The sequence below is a fragment of the Podarcis bocagei genome, assembly GCF_964188305.1.
Source record: "Podarcis bocagei genome assembly, chromosome: 11".
NCBI lineage: Eukaryota > Metazoa > Chordata > Lepidosauria > Squamata > Lacertidae > Podarcis > Podarcis bocagei.
Genome location: NC_138136.1, coordinates 62,586,977 through 62,601,464, shown reverse-complemented (window position 1 = coordinate 62,601,464; position 14,488 = coordinate 62,586,977). Strand labels below are relative to the sequence as shown.

At 46.7% G+C, this 14,488-nt stretch overlaps 1 protein-coding gene across 1 annotated transcript in view; it reads left to right on the top strand.

Moving 5' to 3' along the window:
- Positions 1-3,061: 3,061 nt before the first annotated feature.
- NOL6 (nucleolar protein 6) overlaps positions 3,062-14,488 on the top strand; it is a 67,428-nt gene continuing 56,001 nt past the window's right edge. The window contains exons 1-9 of the mRNA XM_081213297.1: positions 3,062-3,173; positions 4,649-4,882; positions 6,225-6,341; positions 7,649-7,828; positions 8,832-9,000; positions 10,681-10,815; positions 12,500-12,663; positions 13,546-13,666; positions 13,872-13,930. Coding sequence (XP_081069423.1) covers positions 4,649-4,882; positions 6,225-6,341; positions 7,649-7,828; positions 8,832-9,000; positions 10,681-10,815; positions 12,500-12,663; positions 13,546-13,666; positions 13,872-13,930 — 1,179 coding nt within the window. The 5' untranslated portion in view covers positions 3,062-3,173. The remainder of the gene's footprint in view (positions 3,174-4,648; positions 4,883-6,224; positions 6,342-7,648; positions 7,829-8,831; positions 9,001-10,680; positions 10,816-12,499; positions 12,664-13,545; positions 13,667-13,871; positions 13,931-14,488) is intronic.

Genomic DNA, 14,488 nt, shown 5'->3' with positions numbered 1-14,488 from the left:
AGGTAAACTTCTAGCAGAAGGAAAACTTTTATCCTAAATCTCTGCTGCCTTGTGGGATAGCTTTGGGAGAAGAAAAGGCTAAGAAGTAAACCCTATGCAAATCCAGAATGGAGTCCCCAAGACAGTGGGATGGCACCTTGTGCGCCTCCTTCTGGCAACTCCTGCAGCCAACAATGTCTAGGCAACACGATGACCATATACATACATAATAGACAATCTTTATAGAAATCCTTCAAATCATAACAAGTTCAAAATGAAATCTTTTGTCTCAAAGTCTCTGAAAATCTTTAAATGAAGCAAGGTACCAAACTTTGTAAAAGCTCTGTAAAGCTTTGTGTATTCAACAATGATGTCCAACACTGAACAGTAATTCCGGATATTGACTACTGTTTCATAGAATTCTTCATCAGCGTGGTGGGTGGATATAGAATGCTTCATGAACCCATCTTATTTCGAATGAATGTATATAAATGAAAATTCTCTGGAACCTTGCTCATGTAATAATGTAGTCACTGCTCTGATGCCAAACATCTTGGTCTGCTCTCCTTTGGTTCACAAAGGAGAGGAGGATCTTGTGGTCTGGGCAGATCAGGACCTCCATGCACACTGCCCAGACTTGCACCTCAGGGAGTTCCCTTTGGTGCTGCTAGCACAGCAGTTTGACTCCATCCCGCCTGGAGGCGCACTCCTTTGTCTTTTGAGACAGATGCCAGCCACAAGGTGCCTCCTACCTTCTACCCACAATCCACTTTAAGATTGCCCCATGTTTCTAGTCCTCCATCCTTCCCGGCTGGAGAGGTTACCTCGTTCCCGTCAGGTTCCTAGTATAGACATACCTCGGATTACAGACACTTCAGGTGGTGCGTTTTTGGGTTGCACACTGCAAAGCTTACAAATAATAATTGTAATAACAATAATAATAATAATTAAGAAAACAACAACAACAATAATAATTGTTGTTGTTGTTTAGTCGTTTAGTCATGTCCGCCTCTTCGTAACCCCATGGACCAGAGCATGCCAGGCACTCCTGTCTTCCACTGCCTCCTGCAGTTTGGTCAAACTCATGCTGGTAGCTTTGAGAACATTGTCCAGCCATCTCATCCTCTGTCCCTGTTATGTATTGAAGTTCTCACCCTGGCCACCAGGAGTATCATGTATATAGTTTTCACTCAGGTCCACGTCAGTTACTTTAGCCGGGAAACCCTGGCTTGTTGTTGCTACAATGTTGACAGCCAGCTGCCTATAAAAGCAGGCCGGCTGAGCTGTTTGCTGTTCAGTTCTCTTCCAGCTTACAAATAAAGAGCTGCTTTGGAGAAATTGCTGGGTCGTCTGCTATGTCTACCCACATCGGCATCGGAACCATGGCTTCAATCGTGCCTCTACTGCCATTTGCCCCAGCCTCTGAATCTTGGGACTCCTACCTCGCTCGGTTCGACTGCTACCTCCAAGCCAACGAGCTGACAGCAGTATCAAAGGAACGGAAGCGGGGCCTATTCCTCAGCCTCTGTGGGCCTGAGGTGTTTGAGACGGCCCGAGCATTGGTTGCGCCTCTAGCAGTCCAGGCAGAGCCATGGGACACGATTCAAGAGAAGCTCCGCAACCACTACGCGCCAAAGCTGCCCAAGATTGCTGCCCGCCATGCGTTCTACCACCAGAACCAGACAGAGGGGGAGTCAATTAACAACTACACTGCCGCCCTCTGACAGGCTTCAATGCACTGTGAGTTCTGAGACTTAGACGATGCCCTGATGGATCAAATTGTCTGTGGGGTCCGGGACATCTGTCTGCAATGGCATCTCCTCGCCAAGCCAGACCTCACGCTGCAGAAAGCCATTGAGGAGACCGTGGCCTCGGAAGCTGCTGAACTCTCCGCCCAGGAAATCCGCAAGGCCACCTGGACTCTGGTACTGGCCCTCGGCGATCCAGCAGGGTTTCCAAGCGCCCAGCGTATTTAAAAGACTATGTTCACTGGACAAACTGCACATGTAAAGCTGTATGGTGAATAGGGTCAATTAATATGCTTATGTGCCTTACTGAAACCAAGAAGGGTATTGCTGTATGTAATGGAACCACTATGATTGTAACTAATGCCTTATCTCAGCGGGGAGGGGTGTTATGTATTGAAGTTTTCACCCTGGCCACCAGGAGTATTGTGTATATAGTTTTCACTCAGGTCCACGTCAGTTACTTTAGGTGGGAAAACCTGGGTTGTTGTTGCTACAATGTTGACAGCCGGCTGCCTATAAAAGCAGGCCGGCTGAGCTGTTGGCTGTTCAGTTCTGTTCCAGCTTACAAATAAAGAGCTGCTTTGGAGAAATCGCTGCGTCGTCTGCTATGTCTACCCACTATTTAACAGTCCCCTTCTCCTTGTGCCCTCCATCTTTCCCAACATCAGGGTCTTTTCCAGGGAATCTTTTCGTCTCATGAGGTGGCCAAAGTCTTGGAGCCTCAGCTTCAGGATCTGTCCTTCCAGTGACCACTCAGGGCTGATTTCCTTCAGAATGGAGAAGTTGGATCTTCTTGCAGTCCATGGGACTCTCAAGAGTCTCCTCCAGCACCAGAATCCAAAAGCATCAATTCTTCGGCGATCAGCCTTCTTTACGGTCCAGCTCTCACTTCCATACATCACTACTGGGGAAAAAATAGCTTTAACTATGCGGACCTTTGTTGGCAAGGTGATGTCTCTGCTTTTTAAGATTAAGATTATTTTTAACAATAATAATAGCAACAGCAATAACCGCTCCTTTTAGGGTCTTCTGAGCCTGGGCAGACCCTGCCGATGCCTCGTGCGACCCAATCACAGCAATACTAAAAGCAGATTTTTTGCTACTGATTTCTGTTCTTTGCGGTGGGGAAGGATCTCCTATGCGTACCCGGAATTCCCCCCGCAATCAGCGAGATGGGCTCCTCTTCATCTTTTCTTATCTCTCCGTTCCGCGTCGATAGAGACCGCTGTTCGGAAGGCGCTAGGCGCGTGCGCGTCGACCGTGGGCGTGGCCTCGCGGTTCGCTTTGTTCCAATTGGATGGGGTTTCTTTTTTCTTTTTTCCCCGCCTGCGTTTGGGCTGTTTCGTCCAATCAGGAGCCACCCGGAAGTGAGCGGAGGCTGCTCCGGATTCCGCGTGGCTTTGCTTAGTTCCACCCACGTGGAATGCAGGAGGGACCACGCAGAAGGTGGGTGCCGTGTAATGGGGGGTTGCGCGTGATCCTGAGGGAGATCCTAAAGCTGTAGAATGGGAAGCAATAACATTTTGTGTTGTGAGCCGCCCTGTGATCTCCGCGTGAAGGGCGGCTTGCAAAACTGATCAATAAAATAAATTAAGTAACTGAATAACGGAACTTAGACAGCAATCTAAGTGAAGAAGTCGGATAAAAAAATAAGATAACCTGTCCCTGGTTTACTTGGATGGCATTAAAGAGAGAGAGGAGAAAAAAATGATGCTGATTTAGTTTTTATATTGCTTATTATATTAAAACATGGCGTGCTCTGGTCCATGGGGTCACGAAGAGTCGAACACGACTAAGCGATTAAACAACAACAACATATTAAAACATTTCTCTAAGGGGTTTACAGAAAGCTGAAACAACAACAGACAAGATGAACAAAAATATTACAAAAATGCCCAGTTATATAGCATTTGGGGTTCAATGTAACTTTTTCGTTGTAGAGAGTGTGAAAGTAGTCCCATAAGCAGTGCCGGATTTACGTACAGTGGTACCTCGGGTTACATACGCTTCAGGTTACAGACACTTCAGGTTACAGACTCCGCTAACCCAGAAATAGTACCTCGGGTTAAAAACTTTGCTTCAGGATGAGAACAGAAATTGTGCTCCAGTGGCGCGGCAGAAGCGGGAGGCCCCATTAGCTAAAGTAGTGCTTCAAGTTAAGAACAGTTTCAGGTTAAGAATGGACCTCCAGAACGAATTAAGTACTTAACCCGAGGTACCACTGTATAAGCTATAGTTTGAGACCCACTCTCTTGGGGCCCCCCCCAAAAAATTAAAGGGAAAAAAACCTGGATGTATGTTTCCAGAATATAAGATAAAAACAAATAAAATAAAACCTACATACAGCAACAGTGTTTTTGTGTTGTGTAGGCTCCTGTGATGTAAGTAATGGGCCCCCGCCTGCTAGCCTGCTTGCTAAAATATCACTCGTTTGCTCATTTCTATATTAATTACTTTGATGAAATACGTATTTTGTTATGTGCAAATGGCTTTAGCTACCTGTTAGGTCCATAAATTATCATATAGCATATCTTCAACACAAAAGACAGCAACAATTTGTTGTTGACAAAGGGCAGCTGGACATATAAAGGGCCCCATTACCTTCAGGAGCTGAGGGCCTCGCCAAACCTAAATCCGGCCCTGCCCATAAGGAAGATCTTCACTCCACATTCTTATCCAGGGACTGATTGCACTTATCTTGAGTAATGGCTATAGTAGTAGGTGTCCCCAGACCCATTCTCTTCTCTTTACCCATCCGTTGGGGAGTTGGAAGTATTCTGACAAGTTGATTCATGAAAACAATACAATTCAATAAGGTCCTGCTTATTCGAATGAACTTCTGAGCAGGCTTGTACCAAAAAAATAAAATGACTGTGGGATTACTTTCAAGGCTGATCTGTTTTCCTTTGGCCTCTCTGCAGATGTCTGAAGATGCAGAGAGAGAAGCAGGTGTGGGAGACTCTGAGAGAGAAGATGGGGAGGCTCTTGCTAAGGAAGGGAGACCACGAGGGAAGAAAAGGTCTCTTGCTGCTGAGGGCGTCCTGCAACCGGTGAAGCTTTGCAAGGCTGAACTATACAAGCCGCCCACCAACGAGGAGCTGACACGCCTGAAGGAAACAGAGAGCCTGTTTCACTCCAACCTTCTGCGCTTGCAGGTCAGGCTAACTTAGCAGGGTTAGTCCTTTTGTGGGCAGGTGTTGTGGGAGAAGGGTTCCTGTAACTAAGACAAAGCCCTTCATTATTTGTACTTCCAAGCACCTGCATAGCACCCAGAATTTTGCTTCAGTCTATGGGCTTTCCAATTCTTTCTGTGTGTTCAAAGAATCATTAACTTTCTCCTCCTCAGTGCTTCTAAGATCTTACCGAGACCATATAACACTGGTCTTGAAAGACCTACATTGGCTCCCAGTACGTTTCCGAGCACAATTCAAAGTGTTGGTGTTGACCTTTAAAGCCCTAAATGGCCTCGGTCCAGTATATCTGAAGGAGCGTCTCCACCTCCATCGTTCTACCCGGACACTGAGGTCCAGCACCGAGGGCCTTCTGGCGGTTCCCTCACTGCGAGAAGCCAAGTTGCAGGGAACCAGGCAGAGGGCCTTCTCGGTAGTGGCGCCCTCCCTGTGGAACGCCCTCCCACCAGATGTCAAAGAGAACAACAACTACCAGACTTTTAGAAGACATCTGAAGGCAGCCCTGTTTAGGGAAGCTTTTAATGTTTGATGTATCACAGTATTTTAATATTCTTTTGGAAGCCGCCCAGAGTGGCCGGGGAAGCCCAGCCAGATGGGCGGGGTATAAATAATAAATTATTATTATATTATTATTATTGCCTAGCACTGGCTCCAGTCACTTTCCAGACTCCTCTTTCTCCCTCGGTTCTCCAACTACGCTGTCTTACTGAGCTTCCTGCCCTATTTTGCGTAAATGCCCGGCTTCTAGTCCTCTCCTGGGAAGCTTTCTTTCTGCTGTTCTGTTTTACAGTTGAACCTCTACTCACGACCACAATCTGTTCCAGAGGCCCGTCCTTGTGGCGAAACGGGTTGCTGGTAGAAGTGCCGTTGTGCGCAGACGCATTCAGCGGCAGCCTGCTTCTGCGCATGTGCAGACGGCGACAGTTGCTTCAGCGCGTGTGCAAATCGCGGCAAACCCAGTTTACTTCTGCGTTTGCTGTGGTTGCGACTTGTAACGGGCCAAAGTAGAGCGGGACATAAGTAGAGGTTCTACTGTACATCCTTTTCATTTCTTCTTAAGGTGTTCTTTCATTCCATCTTGTCTCACCATTAGTTATTGTTTATTTTATATATTGTATTATGTAATGCCCGGTGGGAAACCCAGCCAGATGGGTGGGGTATAAATAATAAATTGTTGTTGTTGTTATCATCATCATCATCATCATCATCATCATCTCACTTTTAGGTTGTTAGTAATAGCAATGAAGTTGTATTTTTTTTAAGTGCTAATGTGGCGAGTGGCGTCTCTCCTTTCTCCCCTGTGCAGATTGAGGAGCTTTTAAAAGAGGTGACTCTCAAGGAGAAGAGGAAGCAGAAAATCGACTCCTTCCTCCGCGAAATCAATGCCTTGCTGAGCACAGTCCCAGAGACCCCGCAGAGAGACGTATGTCCAAGATGCATGTAGTTTTACAACCCAATCTTATGCATGTTCACTCGGAAGTAAGCCCCCTTATGTTTCATGGGGCTCGCTCCCTAATAAGTGCATTTAGGATGGTGGCCTTTGTGCTTGAGCTGTAAACACTTGCTGCAATCCTAGCAGTTTTGTTTAAACCCAACAAACTGTGATGAATCCTAGCTGTGGTTTGTTTGAAACAAGCTAACTTCAGAGCACGGATCATGAAGCTGGGTTCTTTCAACACATCATACTTAAGATTAGCCGCGGTTTAGGGTATGGATGTAACATGGAACTGTAGCTCCTCAGAAGTAGGAGCTTCTAATCTCCTTGCTGCTACCCCAGTGGAGAAGGAGAGCTTAAACGTACATGTGTGCCTGAGGCAGCAGACTCATTTCCTTCACAGCAAACCATATTTTATCATGGTGTTCAAATGTGGCCACTGAAATGGACCCTAGTCCCAGCATTGTACATCATAACTGTTAGTGTCTTCTTCTCAAGGGTCTCTGGCAAAAAGAGGCTTTTCCTTTTTTTTTTTAAAAAAAAGAATAATACTTTATTTAGAATTCAACAGTAACAAAGGAAAAAACCACAAGTAGTTGCTACATCAATTCATTACAATTAACCAATTTTAACATTATATAAATAGTACTAGAAAAATTACACAACATCACTTTTAACTTGCTGGAGTTTTCATATTACACTTTTATCTCTTTATCTCCTTCTTAACATATCAAAAAGAGAAAGACCAAGAAAGGAGGCACACAAAAAAAGTGAAGAGGAAGAAGGGGGGGGGGAGGGAAAAAAGGAAAAAGAAAACAAAAGAAAACAAACACATTTATTTTGCTTCCGATAAGACTCATTGTATTATTGTTTCTACAATTTTTTCACAGTTCCAAGTTATTGTATTTCTTTATTTGTTTACATCAGATATCAAAAAACATACCGGTATTTGTTGTTGTACAAGAATCCCTCTATTTCTGCCAGGAGATATTTGTTATTGTAACGCTTTTCCAAATACTCCTTAAAGATTTTACATTCTTTCTGTACTTTCTGTTTTGGACAACATCTAATTCTCCCTGTCACCATGGCCATCTGTAGATATTCTATCATTTGGACCTGCTACTCATTTATCGTAGGTATTTTGTCACTTTTCCAATTTCTTGCAATTAAGATCCTGGCTGCCAAAAAGAGAGGCTTTTCCTAGCTCTGTTCACTGAGATCCTTTTTCACTGGCGGGTCCCATCCTGTACTCAGGATGTGCTTTAACCTTTTTCTTCTACCCTGTCTCCTCCTAGATCACCAATCAGTCCTGGCTCCCCAGTGGAGTGAAGGTCCCTCTCCAGCAGATTCCCTTCTGCGTCAAGGGCCACTTTCGCTTCCTTCCCCCCGCCGAGGTGAAAGTGGTGGGGAGTTACCTGCTGGGCACCTGCATCAAGCCCGAGGTCAATGTGGATGTGGCAGTGACGATGCCCAAGGTTAGTGGCACTGGCACAAGTGAGAAGCAGACCACGAGCTGCTTAGCTTCAGCATCGTCTTCATTCCACAGGGCCTAAATTTGCAATAGGTTTTGTGGTTTGTGTGTGTGTGTGTGTGGTGCACGCCAACAATGGCATAATAATTTCTAGATTCAGGTAGGTAGCCATGTTGGTCTGATGCAGTCGAAATAAATAAAAAAATTGTCAAGTAGCACCTTAGCGACTAACTAAGTTTGTTCTGGGTACAGTGGTGCCTCGCAAGACGAAAAGAATCCGTTCTGTGATTCTCTTCGTCTAGCGGTTTTTTTGTCTTGCGAAGCAAGCCCATTGAAGGATTAGCAGATTAGCGCTATTAGCGGCTTTTAGCGGCTGATCGGATCAGCTGATAAGCGGCTTAGCGGCTTAGAAAAAGGGGGGGAAGGAAAAAAAACCCGCAGGAACTCGCAAGACATTCTTGTCTTGCGAAGCAAGCCCATAGGAGATTCGTTTTGCGAAGCACCTCCAAAACGGAAAACTCTTTCGTCTAGCGAGTTTTCCGTCTTGCGAGGCATTCGTCTTGCGGGGCACCACTGTATAAGCTTTTGTGTGCATGCACACTTCTTCAGATACCAAAAGCTTATACCCGGAACAAACTTAGTTGGTCTCTAAGGTGCTACTGGACAATTTTTTAATAATAATTTCTGTTGAAGGCGAGTTTCAAAAAAAACGTTTTTGTAAGGGTATATATTTTATGGGGCAATCCCTCTTGCTGGCCCAACTTGGCCAGTTAGCCCTGGTGATCATTTGATGTCTACTGACTGGGTTCCCCCCCTCCCCTCAAATGACCCTTGAAGTTTAGAATTTTATTGATATTGATGCTGCATTTTATGTTGTACTTTATGCTGTTTTTAAGTCACATTTTAATCAATGTTTTATTTTGCTGCTAGCTGCCCTGAGCCCGGTTTTTAAACTGGGAAGGGCGGGGTATAAATAAAAAAATATTTATTTATTTATTTGCTGCAAGGAGATCTTCCAGGACAAGGACCACCTAAACCAGCGCTACCACCGCAAGAGGGCTCTCTACCTGGCTTGCTTGGCTCAGCACCTGGCCAAGAAGAAGCTCTTTGGGGCCGTGAAGTTTGCCTACGTCAACGGCAACCACCTGAAGCCGGTCGTGCTCCTGCAGCCGCAAGGTGAGGGTGGCTTTCCGCCTGCTCCTTGATCCAGACCCCTTTCCTTTTTCTTGGTCTCCCTGTAACAGAGCACCAGGTTTGGGCAGAAAAATAAGTGATGGGTTCTGAAGAAGAAGAAGAAGAAGAGTTTGGATTTGATATCCCGCCTTTCACTACCTTTAAGGAGTCTCAAAGCGGCTAACAATCTCCTTTCCCTTCCTCCCCCACAACAAACACTCTGTGAGGTGAGTGAGGCTGAGAGACTTCAGAGAAGTGTGACTGGCCCAAGGTCACCCAGCAGCTGCATGTGGATGAGCGGAGACGCGAACCCAGTTCACCAGATTACGAGACTACCGCTCTTAACCACTACACCACACTGGCTCTCTTCTGGTGGGCTGAGCAGGAGTGTGATGCTGCAATCTAAGAGGCAGCTGCAGTTTTCGATTGCACGAGGCTGCATCTTAAAGTGGGTTAGTGTGAGTGAGTGCTGCAAGACTGGGGCAGGTTATTATTCGTTAATTCTGGTTTGTTTATTTGTTTGTTTAGTTGCATTTATAGCTCACCTTTTCCTCCAAAGAAACTCAAGGTGGTATACAGGGTTCTCCCCCTCCTCCTTGAATCCTCCCAACAACCCTGCTGGGCAGGCTAGGCTGAGAGGCAGTGAGCATCATGGCCGAGCAGGGATTCAAACCCAGGTCTCATAGGTCCTAGTTTGATGCTCCAACCACTACCCCACACTGTCTCTGTTACTTGCATAGCTTGCCCATATCTGAATGGTCAGGCGTAAATTCAGAAAACATTACACAAGTGCAAGATTATAATGGAATCATGAAATAAAACCACAAAGCTAACCAATGATGGGGACACGGGTGGCGCTGTGGGTTAAACCACTGAGCCTTGGGCTTGCCGATCAGAAGGTTGGCAGTTCGAATCCCTGCGACGGGGTGAGCTCCCGTTGCTCGGTCTCTGCTCCTGCCAACCTAGCAGTTCGAAAGCATGTCAAAGTGCAAGTAGATAAATAGGTACCGCTCCGGCGGGAAGGTAAACGGCGTTTCTGTGCGCTGCTCTGGTTTGTCAGAAGCAGCTCAGTCCTTCTGGCCACATGACCCGGAAGCTGTACACCAGCTCCCTCGGCCAGTAAAGCGAGATGAGCGCTGCAACCCCAGAGTCGGCCATGACTGGACCTAACAGGTCAGGGGTCCCTTTACCTTTAGGTCTAAGCCACAGAGCCTAGGGCTTGCCGATCAGAAGGTTGGCGGTTTGAATCCCCGCAATGACGGGGTGAGCTCCCGTTGCTGGGTTCCTGCTCCTGCCAACCTAGCAGTTCGAAAGCACATCAAAGTGCAAGTAGATAAATAGGTACCGCTCCTGCGGGAAGGTAAACGGCGCTTCTGTGCGCTGCTCTGGTTCGCCAGGAGAGGCTTAGTCATGCTAGCAACGTGACCTGGAAGCTGGAAGCTGGCTCCCTCGGCCAATAAAGCGAGATGAGTGCCGTAACCCCAGCGTCTGCCACGACTGGACCTAATAGTCAGGGGTCCCTTTACCTTTTAACCAATGATGAAGTTAGCAGTGTAGCAGGAGGGGAGACGTCCAGTCCACCAATGGAGGGAGATGTTCTTAAAAGTCTTGGCCTGGGTGCCTTCTCCTTATCGATTCTCCTGGCTTGCCTTTTGTTCACCCTGCTTCGTGGGGTTTCCCCAGGGAAAGACATGAAGTTGGTGACTGTCCGCCTCTACGCCTGCCCTGCCCAGGGCGTCTTCAAGACCAGTCGCCTGCACCCCAGCAAGAACAACGTCCGCACGGCTTGGTTCACGGAGAAGCGCTCCCCTGTCGCTGGTATTATTATTATTCTATACTTATTTATACACCGCCTTTTCCCGCTGATGGGGACTCAAGGAGACTTACACTGTGTGTAACGTTTCCGAGCACAATTCAAAGTGTTGGTGCTGGCCCTAAACAGCCTTGGTCCAGAATACCTGAAGGAGTGTCTCCACCCCCATCGTTCTGCCTGGGCACTGAGGTCCAGCGCCGAGAGTCTTCTGGCGGTTCCCTCATTGCGAGAAGCAAAGCTACAAGGAACCAGGCAGAGGGCCTTCTCGGTAGTGGCACCCGCCCTGTGGAACACCCTCCCATCAGATGTCAAAGAGATAAACAACCACCTGACATTTAGAAGACATCTGAAGGCAGCCCTGTTCAGGGCGGTTTTTAATGTGTGAAATTTTAATGTATTTTTCATCTTTGTTGGAAGCTGCCCAGAGTGGCTGGGGAAACCCAGCCAGATGGGTGGGGTAAAAAAATTAAATTATTATTATTATTACTGATCTACACACTTAAAACAAATTAACGCACAGGAATCTTCCAGAAGCCCATCCCAAGCCCCCAAAGTCCCATGGCGATCGGCAAATGGTAAGGGGGGCAGGATCGTGAAATCTGGAAGCCCCTAGTCATGAACCGGCACATGGGCGGTAGATACAGATTCAGTCGTTCTGACTCGAGGAACGAGGCAGTTGAGGAGCTCGGCAGCTGTATCCATGACTGAGCAGCCCTTTTTAGGATCCACTCAGCTCATCCTGAAAAGGGGGAGGGGCTAGAAAAGGTGCCTTAAACATACTCTGCCTCCCTTTTTCCCTGACTGGATTACTGCGCCCAGTGGGGTCACCACCCAGTGGTCGTAATTGAACCTTTTTTCAATCTTACTTGGCTACGAGTGATCGCCAAAGAAGAAGACAAATAGGAACAGCTAAAAACGTAGGAGAAAAAGCAATCACCAAAAAAACCAAACAATTAAACATTAATAGAATTAACTATGGATAGATATGATAGATTAAAAACTTGCAGCCCATTGCAACAAAAGTAGCATGGCACCAGCCCCCTCGTTAAAAGGAAATTTTTAAAAATGTTTTTCTGGTTATTGCTGTTTTCCTTTTGTTCCCCCTGTGAACGATGCCATGGCCTTTGGCTAGCGCAATAAAGTTTATGAATTAATATACAGTGGTGCCTTGCAAGACGAAATTAATCAGTTCCGCGAGTCTCTTCGTCTTGCGGTTTTTTCGTCTTGTGAAGCAACCCTATTAGAGGTTTAGCGGCTATTAAAGGCTTAGCGGCTAAAAGGCTATTAGCGGATTAGCCGCTTAGAAAAAGGGGGGGGGGAGCGAAAAAAATCGCAAGACTCTCAAGACTTTTTTGTTTTGCGAAGCAAGCTCATAGGGAAATTCGTCTTGCAAAGCGCATCGAAAAATGGAAAACCCTTTCGTCTAGCGGGTTTTTCGTCTTGCGAGGCATTCGTCTTGCGGGGCACCACTGTATAAACCTTTGATGAACTTGTGTATTCCTGCCTAATAACCCCCCTTCTAAGCTACACAGAAAGTTAGCCAGAGTGTCTCCATTTTAGACTTGGATGTTGTGTTTCTGTTGTTGGGCTCTGGGTGGTTTTATGCCAGACAAGAAGGCCGCAGCTAACGGCGTCTGCCATATTTGTTCGACATGGACCGGTGGTGATCTCCTGTTCTGCCTTTCCTAGGAGCCTCGGAGCCACCGACGCCACACTACAACAACTCCATTTTGTGGGACCTGGTCTTGGAGTCCAGCCTGCTCTTCCTCTCGGAGGCAGCCCATGACTTCCAAGGCATGCGAGACGGGGTGTCTCTCCTCAAAGTGTGGCTGCGCCAACGTGGGCTTCACCAGGTAACTGGGCCCGGGCACAATGGGGGGAGACCAGGGCCTCCTTGCTTCCTCACCCTTGAGCAGCCTGGCTGTTGTGACAAGACCGCGTTGTCAACTGCCCTGAGATCTACAGGTATAGGGCGGTATACAAATTCAATAAATAAATATTTGGGGTTGCAATCAAATATTTGAGGTTACAATGGTGGTGCTGGCTAAGGCCCGTGGGAGTTGTAGTTCCAAGAATTCTGGAGGACACCAGGTATGCAAAATCTGCTAAATGTTGTGATCCCTTTGCACTATGCTAAAAATGCTAAAAATGTCTCGAGCAGCTGCAGGCTACATTCCTAAACAGGACCGTCTTCACCCAGCGGGGTGCAAGGGGTGCGGGGCACCTGGAGGCCGAATTCTGGGGCGCGCCTCTCAATCAGTGGAGGTGAAAAGCAATGGAGCAAAAGTCCCCCCCCCTCCTCGGTTACTCTGTTGCATTACTGCGCCTAAGATTTCAGATTAAAACTGCCACTGCTGGAATGAAAGGAGGACCGTTTTCTGCCTCCCCACTTCCAGCCACGCTCTGAAGACTGGAAAAGAGATCCTCTTAAGAATATTAGGGGGGCAGGCAGGGGGAGCGTGGCTTTGGTTTTTGCAGTCTTCAGGGGAAGGACTAGACCATGTGAAAAATGAACACAATATTTTAGCTGCGGTTCATTCAATTTCAGATTTGTATTCTCGTTGTAAAAAAGCATGCCTAGACATTCTGTTCTTGCACCCATAACCTAGGTTCAGAGTGCCATTTAGCTCCTAGCTTTCTAGCACTGGGTGGCTGGAGGATTTGGGAATCTGCAGCAGAAGAGCACCTTGTGCCAACTTTTGTGTATTGTCCATTTCTTCCCTCCCCTCCCCCAGGGCCTTGGGTGCTTCAATGGCTTCATGGCTTCTATGCTGGTGGCGTATCTCTTGGAGAAGCACAAGATCAACAAAGTGATGAGTGGATACCAGGTGTTGAGGAACAGCCTTCAGTTCTTAGGTAAGCCCAGTGCGCTTTGGCTCTGAGGTGGGAGGTGCTTCGATCTGAGCTGGTTTGTGGGGCTCCCTACCTTTCCTCCCTCGATCACAAACCAAGCCACCCATTTGGCAGAATAATAATACGATAGGAGACGATAGTCTTTATTGTTTCACAATCTCTGAGTAATTGCATGATCTTTCCCCCCACGTGTCTGTCTTCCTTCCAGCTGCCACAGACCTCAGTACATCTGGAATCAGCCTTTCAAAGGATGGAGTTTCCTCACTGGTAAGAGTGTGAGCTTTGGGGTACTTGGAATTCCTGGTTAGGGCAGAGGCGATGGGGGTTGTTTATTATTACAGCTTTATTCCACCTTCCTTCCAAGGAGGTCAAGGTGCCTTGCATGGTTATCCCCTCATCCCTTTGTATCCCCGCAACAACCCTCTGAGGTTGTCCATTCACTTTCCCTGCTAGAAGCTGCCACTCCCACCTGCTTTTCAGCCTGCGACGCCTTTTGAATCTCAATATTTATATTTTATGGAAAGGTTTTCAGTGGAGAAATAAAAGAAATGGGGGGGGGGGAACCCAAAACAAAAATGAATACAACACAATGTATAGGTATATAAGTAAGGTTATCATCCATCGAGCATACAATTATTAACACGTCACTATAGTTTTTATAAATGCACTTGTACTGTCATCATATTTATCCATACACAATCTGTGTCCAAAAGCAGTCTCTTTGTATGTTATAAGAGTTGCCGTATCTTCTATCCATTGATCAAAGGATAGTAGTAGTAGTAGTAGTAATAATAATAATAATAATAATAATAGTAATAATTTGTT